The sequence below is a fragment of the Haliotis rubra genome, unplaced genomic scaffold (genome assembly GCF_003918875.1).
Source record: "Haliotis rubra isolate DU_JTF1 unplaced genomic scaffold, ASM391887v1 Scf17, whole genome shotgun sequence".
In the NCBI taxonomy this organism is placed as follows: domain Eukaryota; kingdom Metazoa; phylum Mollusca; class Gastropoda; order Lepetellida; family Haliotidae; genus Haliotis; species Haliotis rubra.
The window spans coordinates 362,077-373,307 of NW_025765669.1; the positions used below are offsets into that span (position 1 = coordinate 362,077).

Below are 11,231 nucleotides of genomic sequence, written 5' to 3' on the forward strand. Positions count from 1 at the left end.
TTCAGTCACCGGAATCGCTTCTAGTACCAAGTTTTATACTGTTAGACTGGTTCAGTCATGAGTGATTCATTATCGATGAAACGAACAGTCAATTCGTCTTATATTGACTAATCCCAATACATTCTTCACCCATCAGCAGATAAATAGATAGATATATGTGCTTTCTCATTCAGAACCTTTTGACTGTTCAGACATCATCCTCTTTCTGCATTATGTACTGTTGATTTGTGTTAATGAACTTTGTTTCATTGTTGCCGATTGCCATGAAATATTACATTAGCAGATCTGTAACGTCAGATGTATTTCCTATGTGACACGTGAAGGTCCAGGTTAGAATATTGATCTTCAGTAACCCATGCTTGTCGTAAGAGGCGACTAACGGGATCGGGTGGTCAGGCTCGCTGACTTGGTTGACACATGTCATCGGTTCCCAATTGCGTAGATCGATGCTCATGCTGTTGATCCCTGGATTGTATAGTCCAGACTCGATTATTTACAGATCGCCGCCATATAGCTGGAATATTGCTGAGTGCGACGTACAACTAAATTCACTCACTCACTATTTCCTATGTGTATTGCTTGAGGCCTTTGAGTTTGGGTTGGGATGGGGTACACCTTTATATGCTGGTATAATCCATTATATTGGAATAGTGACTATGTATGGTTGTGTGTCGTCGCTTATGCTATCAATAACTCTTTCTGGTTTGGTTCAAGTCTCTCCTCTACATCATAATAAAACTGTTACTGAACCAAACTGACTCACAAATATTGCGTCTTATATGAATAAGTGTGAAAAGACGCGCCTAATTTTTCATTGTGTGTCTTTGGGGACGAAAAACTCCAAGTCGTCGTTTTATAAATATAATTATGTATAAAGCCTTAAGGTACATATTCATATATGATATGTAACCCATTCTGTACTTGTTATCACACGTACAGCTCTCAGGCTTCTGGCGTTTTTCAGAGTATGGTAAACGAATTCTATGCTTAAAAGTGTCGTGTTGGGACATATATTAATGTTAATATTCATGAAAAAAACTTAACCTTCTGAATGTATTAAGGTGGTGACTGCTTATGAAATTTTGGTTGCCGGATTTATATTGCGGTGTGTTTTGTCGCTGTGTGTAGAGGAATATATGACGCATACTGAATGTTCCACAGGGTAGGGACAATCAACGAGTTCTAGAAATAACATCCAGGAATAAAATGAGATGGAAAGATTTAATGTGACTAATCTGACATTGGTCTAAAGTTATAAATTCATGTCCTGTTTGATCAAAGAAGGATAGATTATCCCACTACGTCAAAGGACAAGCATTTGCGATCTTATATCCGAATTTGGCTCAATTTCGATGTTGATGGCAAATATGATGTATAATTTCCATTCATATACATTGTCCACTAACTTTTAAGGTGTCATGTTGCTGTAGTTTATTGATGTCTTAAGAATTTCATCTTTGGTTTAATGTGGTTCAAATAGATAACGGATACTGTCTTAAGGCGGTTGGTCGGGAGAAGGATGTCCATTAAGCGTTGGAAACATGAATAACAATACATGTAATATGTTCTTTTGGTCGATGTATATTTTGGCGAAAATATGTCATTCAACAGTTTATGCTTCTAAACAAAAGGGTTGGGTGCGTGCCCACCGGTCTGGGTGAAAGTTGGTATCATCATTCTACTGTTTGATGAATCTATGACATACAACGGGTCCGTTAATCCGGATCCTTCAAACAATCTGCTCTAGACAGATTGGAATCTTGATGGAGTTGGCTATCTTGTATCTTATATGTTACAGTCTGTGTATAACTTCTTTAACGTTATGATTTTATTTGAAAGAGTTTAGGTGAAGTTAAACACGATCACAGACTACGATGCAATAACCTTTGTGTTTGATTGTGTATACTGTCAAGTAACTCAACTTAATAACACACTTGTCTTGTGGACGTTCTCTGTTAAACCTTAAAAAATGAATTCTTAGACAGCTTGTTAATGAACTGATTGAGACATGTACTGTAGCTCATACAATGACGAGATATTTTAGCGAAATTCATTCAAATTCCATGGGACCCTTGAAGAAGGGTTTGATCCTTGAATAGTCATGGACTTCGCTAAAGTGTTCTGTGATACAGTGAACATTAGGCCATCCTGTATGTGTTTCTCCTCTCCAGCCTGAACCAGCAAGAAATCGGTCGGGTGACAAAAGTAAAGATACATTGTATATAGAAAAATCCCTTTCACTAATTGTATAAGTTTCTTGTGAAATTATAAAATTTAATCACTTGGTTTTGTTTAGTTTTTGTTTGTGTGTAGAGTCGGAAACAGGTTTTCAGTAAATGTAGAATGATGCACCTGCTTTGTTACGCAAGTGTACGAGTATTTATGTTTCTTTCATGACAAGAAGACATACATTTCCACAACTTCGGGGAAAACTGAGAAAAGAAAATGTTTTATTGTTTCACGTCTAAACGAAATTTCAGGGCTGCGGGAGATCGGAAGCACAGAAACAAATACGGACAGATAAGTTCGGTTTAACGAGGGACAACGCCTCCCTCAGTAACGGGCTTCACTGTATGTGAACCCTCAGTAATCAGGACGATATCACCAGTTGGAAGCCTGAAAGCTGTATTTTTATGTACATATGCATTCATTAAACGTTTTGATAGTTCTGATCATGTTAAGATTTAAATTGATTGGTGTTTATATTTTCGAAATAAATTTGATCTTTTTAATCTTTTTGTTTCGATTTTGGAATAGCCTTTTATTTTTCAATAGCTCCCAATGTAAAGGGCCCAGTACCCCGTTCTGCGTACAGAGAGTGTGATTTAGTGTTAAAGTATGGAAGTTACAATTGTCTTGGAACGGGGGCCGAGGAAGGTCCGGGTTAGAATTGGTCTTCAGTAACCCCTGCTTGTCGTAAGAGGCAGGATCGGGTGGTCAGGCTCGCTGACTTGGTTGTTGCATGTCGTCGTATCCCAGTTGCGTAGATCGATGCTCATGATGTTGATCAATGGATTGTCTGGTCCAGACTCGATTATTTATAGACCGCCGCCATATAGCTGGAATATTGCTGAGTGCGGCGTAAAACTAAACTCACTCACTCACTCACTCATTCTGCAACGGGACCCTGTCCCAGCTAAATCACTATGCGAGGCAGTTATGTTGTTGCGAGGACACACTAATTCAACTCTCAAAAAAGAGTCCTAAGGCGACCATCATTACTGACTAAGCAGTGGACGAGTAAATATTGATTTAGCCTGTTGAATGGCACTGCAGCTTTGTGGTCAAAGGTGTAGGTTCGAATCCAGGATTCGCACCTACTGATCCCATGGCGCAGCTTTCTCTAAAGGTATTTGCCTGCGAACATCAGTATCCATACCGTGACAGCTGCATGATACATGGTTTGGAGCGGCGTTAAACAAAATTCACTCGTATTGCGTATCCTTTAGGACATCATCGTGCACAGAACCATCAATATCACTTCTAGTAGTTATTAAATATTAATGTATTCAGTGGATGATGAATATATGCTCGCATGTTCAGTTTCAAACCTGATGTAACAGCGTCATATGCTTTACAAAGCGGCGAAACTCATTGACTCTTTTACGGTCCCACCAGCTAAAGGTTGTATGGCAAGGCCATCTATGGCCGACAAGTGAGTATGATTGCCGATGGCTTTGGAGAAAATGTCTGCCTACTGTCGAGGAAATGATTTGTAGATGTTGCAATAAGATTTTAGACCCGTGGAATGCCGCTGCAGATCGAATCTAGCCCTACATAAGTTCTGTCAACGTGGCTGGAATTAATAAACGAATTTAATAGGTGAGTTTTCGCTGTCTTGGGTGATCCATGATTTTGGCTTGGAATTGCGGAGGTAGCTGTTTGTGGTGAGTCGTGGCGTATAACTTTTGAAATAATGATCCGATTGTGACCATTTATAGCTCATTTTGTAGGGAAATCATCTCGCTTTTGATCCGTAGGCCTCGAAGGGGCCTTAAAAAAGGTTAACGTGGTGAAATCTAACTTTGATTGAGGAGGGGGTGGTTTCGTCGTTACATCCCTTTCCTTTTATATAGTACTAGGGTAGGGTCTATATACCTATATGTCTTTCTAACGCTGTTTCTAAGCGTGACACGCCCCTGTGCTGGCAGCTAAGATGTTTTAATGTTGGAAGCAAGCTCATTCAACGAGGATCAATCACAATTTCCAGAATATCCGCCGATCTGTACTTTAATTCCTATCAACGATACACATTTAGATTATCTCACTCTGTTCGTGCATTGTTTCTCAGTCTCGTGTAAACTTTTTAAATTGTACAAAAATATTCGAATATTGCCCTGTTCAGTAGATGCGCCATGTTTACGATGCCTTGCCAGTAAACACTTTCCTACCCAGAATTCCATGCGCTCACCAAAGTGTCTCCAACAGGAAACCGCACAGTCGTCACCTCCTTCAGAGTCCTTCCAATATATTGCTTACTTGTTTTTATCTTTCTCAGGTTTTTTCACGATTCTCCACATCAATATAACCATATATGATAGAACAGTTTCTTTCATTGACAAAATAACAAAAACTATTTCCATCTGCGTAGTTACTTTACTTATTTACACTGGTTGTACAGCTTCGCGTGACGTAGAGCTATGTGGGGCGGTGGGGTAGCCTAGTGGTTAAAGCGTTGGCTCGTCACGCCGAAGACCCGGGTTCGATTCCCCACATGGGCATAATGTGTTAAGCCCATTTCTGGTGTCCCCCGCCGTGATGTTGCTGGAATATTGCTAAAAGCGGCGTAAAACTAAACTCAGTCAGTCAGTAGAGCTATGTTGTCATGCTCCGTCGCAGTTGTAAATTAAGTAGCACATCTATATGATTCTGTAAATAATATGTAGTGCGTACGGAAAGGCTTAGATTAAGCCAATATGTTCTGAGTTTAGAATACAAACAAGAGAAAAGTCCGGGCAAGTGATATACAAGTTAGCATGCGTCTGTAATAGGGCAATTCTGAATGTTGAATCAGAAGTCCCATTCATCTTCATCATCATCTTCTTCGCCGCAATTGACCTCCACATTTTCCACTTTGCAATACTTACTATCCGGGCAAAGAGCTGACTTAGTTACCTCCTTCAGAAATGATTCCTTCACTTCTATATTACCAGGATTGCACTGTCCCGTAAAATAGTAATTCTCCGGCAACCTGAATCTGTCGCCAAACTCACGATCTGAAAATAGAAACGTTTTTCATGATGTTCAAAGGGGACCGTTCATAATTTATGGGGGTGGGGGTGGTCTGATAAAATTTGAGATAACATGTTCGATGCATCTGGGTAATTTACTTCGGGTTGTCTGGTCTCGTTAAATCCATTTTTGTCTGGTAACATTTTGAAGTTACCACCAACCCTGATATCTGGCTGGGTTGTGGGCTTGTTCCACACAGTGCATGTATTTTTGGAGAGTGAGAGAGAGAGAGAGACATGCAGGGGGTCACTTACTTTGTACATAAACTTTAGAGAGTTGACAATCACATTGTACTTGCCTCTCTAGAAAATTCATCAACACCCTTCCCCTTCCCCCCGCTTTATAAGGTTTCGTCACATTATATACCAGGACATACACATCTGAAACGCCTGATACAGGAAAATCTATCCCTTTGTCACGACCCCCAAAACATATGACACCACACCTCATTTACGTGTATCGTTATCGTAATTGATCCAACATGTGTATACTTACATGTACAATGTGGTACATTCTGGTGATTCCAAACACCATCACGGGAGCAGAGGAAAGCGGTCTGCATGAAGTTTTTACTGATTGAAATGTCATATCCTTCTCTGCACTGTAGCTGGCAAGATGAACCGCCGGACCATTTATCACAAACAAGAGCACCATTGCGAGGTGCTGGCAGTGGTGGACATGTTGGTACTGCAACAGAAAACAATGGTTGTTATGGAATTACAGGATGGTTGAGATTCATTGCTTGCTGTTTAACGCCGCACTCAGCAGCCTCCCAGCTATATAGCGGCTGTCTGTTAAAATAATCAATAGTCTGCTTGTTCTAGTAAGTGCCAGTATCCCATTGCTGAGCCACTGAGATACCAATCCGCAGGTTAACATGGCTGCTCCGCCGAGCCAGTGTACCCTTTATCTCCTAAACGCTCCAGACAGGGAGACACCAAGTAACCGCAATTGGTATGAAGCGATCGGGGCTAGAACCACTGACCTCCCGCCCTCTTGGTAGACGCTCTATCCACTAGGCTACGGATAACAACGTTTCCACTAAAGATCTCTTAAAGTGTAGAGATGCTACTTTATGCATCTGGGAGGTGGGGTAGCCTAATTGTTAAGGCGTTCGCTCGTCACGCCGAAGCCCCGGGTTCGATTCCCCACATGGGCACATTGTGTGAAGCCACTTCTCGTGTCCCCCGCCGTGATATTACTGGAATATTGCTAAAAGCGACGTCAAATTAAACTCACTCACTCACTCTGACCCAGAGTGTTCTTGAAAGATCTGTCTCTGCGTTGAATTTTCAAGCAATATATTGTTGTGTATTGCTGGAGCGCTGGCTTTTGTTTGTCATCTCAGTCACATCTCATAGCATCGTGTGTAAAAACCTTTTTGTGATCGTATTTCTGTTATACAATCAACCAAGCGGTACGTCTCTTACACCATTTACTGTTAAGTATTCTGAATCCTCGCCTCCACTAAGTTCCTTATCATCAGTCTGTGCGAGTTTAGTGAGTGATTATGTTTTTACGCCGCTTTTGGCAATATTCTAGCAATATCACGGCGGGGGACACCAGAAATGGGCTTCACACATTGCACCCATGAGGAGCGAACGCCTTAACCACTAGGCTACCCCGCCAACCCCCCATCAGTCTGTTTTTTGTGGTACTTACCATCACACTTTGGCTCTTCACCGTCGACTGCCGCCCAGTAGCCTGTATAGTCATTTGCAGATCGAGTGCACGTGATGTAAGCAGGTCCCCTCAGTGGAACTGACATGGGACACTTGAGCTTACACGTCTGACCCTCCGTGAATGGCCCTTTACAACCCACCTCCAGTAATTTATCAGACAACACAGGATATGGGCAGTAGATTGCTAAAACAGACGAAAATCATCGTGACATGAAAGTGTCATTCATGATACGAAACATGTTATAGAATGTTATTAGGTGCCTGACTCTGAGGGTGCGGGTTCGAATCCCGGATGGGACTCAACCCAACAAAAGTACCAGAATCCGTTCCTAAATATAACAGATGTTACATGTTATAGAATAATACTTGAAGCACGTATACGAAAATTGCTTCAAAAACTTATTTTTTGTTTTCTGTCTCTTGTTTAACGCCGCATATGGCGGCAGTGTGTAGATATTCGAGTTCAAACAAACCAATGATCAACCTCATGAGCATCGATTTAAGCAATTGTGATACGATGACCTGTCAACCTATTCAGTGAGCCTGACCACCCGATAACATTTGTCGCCTCTTACGACAAGCATGTGTTGCTGCAGACCGAGTCTGATCCGGACCTTAAAGGGTCAAAATCTTAGATACAATGCTCAAACGAAGGCCTGGTAAGCTCTTATCAATAATTATCATTAATAAATCATACTTTTAAAATACCCAGTCTATTATACGTGTTATGCTAGACGCTTTTGAAGTTCAGTGTTTCTCCGACGAGAATTGACGTATAAGCCTGGACACCCAGAAGTGAATGGGTACCGATAGGAGGAGACAGTAATGTGGCTGTTTACCTTGGAGCGCCTCATAGTCAACATGGATTGTTTTCTGAGAGCTAAAAACGAAACTGAACCAATGGCACGGGCAGTAGTACAATCTATCATGACCTGAGCACATTTGTGCAGCTAAACACTGGAAAATGCGCTACAAATGTCTCTCTGTAATACACAAACAGACACAGTATTTTGTTGTACTTACGTATTTCAGGCATCCCAGCCCACTTCCGGAAAAGATACTTGACACGTTCCTCAATACGATGGTTAAGTCCACGTTTCAGTGTCTCAATTTCCAGTCTCTGTTTGTCCTGAATAACAGCTATCCTCCTGGTATTGTCACCCATCAATTGCTTAAGAAGAAGGAATTGACGAGGTTCTTGATGTGCAAGGCCACCGGGCAGTAACAAAGCCATCACAACAAGACACAAAAGAGGACCACTGATCTGAAACCCCATGGTGACGGCCAGAACTGTCTCAGCCCATCAATGTGTGTTTCCTAGGTCAGAGTCGCTTATATAGGTTGATGAAGACCAAATCTAACCCGGATGTTCATGGGTCTAAAGGTTAATGACTGACGTCTTCTGTGACACCAACAACATTACACCGGTAAGATAAGAGCAGATAACTGGGGGTGAGATCCGGCTCATGATGAGGGTTATTGACGCAAACCAAAGCACACATAATTATGGGGTCGGTGGGGTAGCCTTGTGGTTAAAGTGTTCGCTCGTCACGCCGAAGATCCGGGTTCGATTCCACATATGGGTACAATGTGTGAAGCCCATTTCTGGTGTCCCCCGTCGTGATATATACTGCTTGAATATCGCTAAAAGCGGCGTAAAACTAAACTCACTCACTCATAATAATTATGTGAAGGAGGATGCCCTGATATGCCCTGATGAAAGATACTGGAGTGCTTTAATCACACCGGTGGACAAGGTTTCCTCGAGCTCTTGACGGAGATTTGAAGTCCTCTCTGGCAGAAATTACTATACTCATTCTTTTGTAGTTAATATTTTCTGCACACTATTTATATGTTTGTTAATATATATGTGTAGTTGTCCTTCAATTATGTGCAGATCTTGGTTAGAATTATTTTTCAGTAACCTATGCTTGTAGTCAGAGGCGACTAACGGGATCGGGTGGCCAGTCTCGCTGACTTGGTTGACACATGTCATCATATCCCAACTGCGTAGATCGATGCTCATGCTGTTGATCACTGAACTCGATTATTTACAGACCACCGTCATATAGCTTGAATATTGCTGACTGCGACGTTAAGCAACAAACCAAATCCCTCCACGGATGCTTGTCACCATGGAAACGTAATAGTAACGGCACCAAATATATGTAAGGTGCAAAGTGTATGCACAGGATGTGCAGGAAACACATTAACTGTATTCTTAGTTTATTGTTTAACGTCGAGCTCACCTATTTTCCATCTATATGACAGCGTCCTGTAAATAATGGAGTCTGGTCCAGACAATCCAGTGATGGAATCATGAGCATTGATCTACACAACTGAAATACGATGGCATGAACCAAGTCAGTCGTCTCTTACGACAAACTATTGCTATAATCCGGTTGACTCCATCCTATCCTAACATCCTACACCAGAGGCGTATTAAAATCATGTAAGTATTCCTATTGTTTTATAGTCGTGGTCTCCCAGGAAAATGGTGGTTCGAACCCCGGTTCTTGTTGATTTCCTGGCTGGGTTCAAGTAGGGGATCCGTGTTCAGTGATTGATTGAGTGAGTGAGGGAGTGAGTGACACATGTGTAGTAACAATGAACGTGACGTTATAATCTCATTTCAACTTACTAGGATGGGTATTGCAGGGAATTTTCGTATTGCGAACTATTGCGATCCGAAAGCATGTAGTGCGATATGTATTGCAATATATTGCAAGAATAATTTTTTTTAACAAAAAAAATACTTATAATCGAGTTAATGCTTGATTTGTAAAGCAAAAACACAACAAAATCACAATGCTTGATTAGGCTTTAAAAAAACTTTTAATCATGGCAAAAAATAAATGTAAGTAATGTTTGGCACAAATGAAACAAGGAAAGGAACAATTTAAAAAAACGGAAATATGCGAAGATTTCCGAGTGTTTTCCGAATTCATGTCAAAATACCGGTTTTCGATCAGCGTATCGCAATACGTATCGATTCCATGTCTGAACCGGTAAATACCGGTAAACCGGTTATATTGCGCAGCCCTACAACTTACATTTCTAACGTTTCACAGCCTGGTGCCATGTTCAACAAATATTAGCCCTTTTTGAGGGCCGGTGGGGTAGCCTAGTGGATAAAGCGTTCGCTCGTCACTCTGAAGACCCGGGTTCGATTCCCCACATGGGTACAATGTGTGAATTCCCTTTCTGGTGTCCCCCTGCCGTGATATTGCTGGAATATTGCTAAAAGCGTCGTAAAGCCAAACTTACTCACTTCGCCCTTTTTGTAAGTGCTGGTATTGTCACACAACCTGCGATACGATACATCACGATACTAAAATTTTAGTCACGACGATATATTGCCAAAGTATTGTGCACTGAAGCTGCGATACGATACGAATCCCGATAAAAGGGTGGCGATACGATACGTATCACGATACTAAAATCTGTAATTAATTCTAACATCAACTATAAAACACCTGATATCAACCTCGTCAATTGTATAAACTCCATTATCCTTCATGTATATATGTATTCTCTTTATCCATAATGTTGTGTATAGCTTGCTTGTTACTTCTGTTGCTTGTTGGGACGGTGGGGTGCGAAATATACCATCATGTCGGAATGCGCACGTAAAATCTCCAACTCATCGCGCTCATGCTGTTGATTTGCGAGGACTACAAATAACGCATGCAGGATACCGTGCAATGACGTCGCTTTTGACGTTGCTCCCCGGAAGTGGTCATGAACAAAGGGGGGATAACTCCAAACATAATACGATTTAGTTTTTAAAGTGGACTATGTGTTGATATGCACTGTTCCTGTATTCCATTGTGCATTTATCCGATATTTATGTTGCATTTATAACACGATATCTCACTTGAGTAAACGTACACTTCAGGCCTAAACTTATTTCAGTCTTACTCAGTGACGCTGTTTCACTGTTGGCCGTGCACCGCACGAGATGATCGCGTTACAGGTAGTTTCCTCAGATGAGTTTAATGTTCAGCTGGACACACGTGGATTAACTTGTGGATGGACGTCACCTGTTTTTATTTGGATACTTGTATATCGGGACTGTAGATTTATACAATATTATGAATGCAAATTGTGAAGAAGTTTCGTATGAAGGATGTGTTCATGTGTTAAGATCATGAGGCGATTGATCCAGGACATGGATTCCTTTCCAATGCATATATATCATGAGGCGATTGATCGAGGACATGGATTCCTTTCCAATGCATATACCAGGTTGGGGAAACCTACTGAACGGCCTATTATAGCCCATAAGACCGATAACGAAATAGGCCGAACGAGCTA

The 11,231-nt window shown here is 41.4% G+C and overlaps 1 protein-coding gene across 1 annotated transcript; it reads right to left on the reverse strand.

Moving 5' to 3' along the window:
- Positions 1-4,688: 4,688 nt before the first annotated feature.
- On the reverse strand, positions 4,689-8,248 carry LOC124272446. Its single transcript, XM_046707618.1, has 4 exons — positions 7,938-8,248; positions 6,895-7,098; positions 5,728-5,919; positions 4,689-5,216 (listed from the first exon to the last, which is right to left on the reverse strand). The coding sequence occupies exons 1-4, from the start codon at positions 8,188-8,190 to the stop codon at positions 5,011-5,013; spliced, it is 855 nt and encodes a 284-aa protein (XP_046563574.1). The 5' UTR covers positions 8,191-8,248; the 3' UTR covers positions 4,689-5,010.
- Between the last annotated feature and the right edge of the window lie 2,983 nt (positions 8,249-11,231).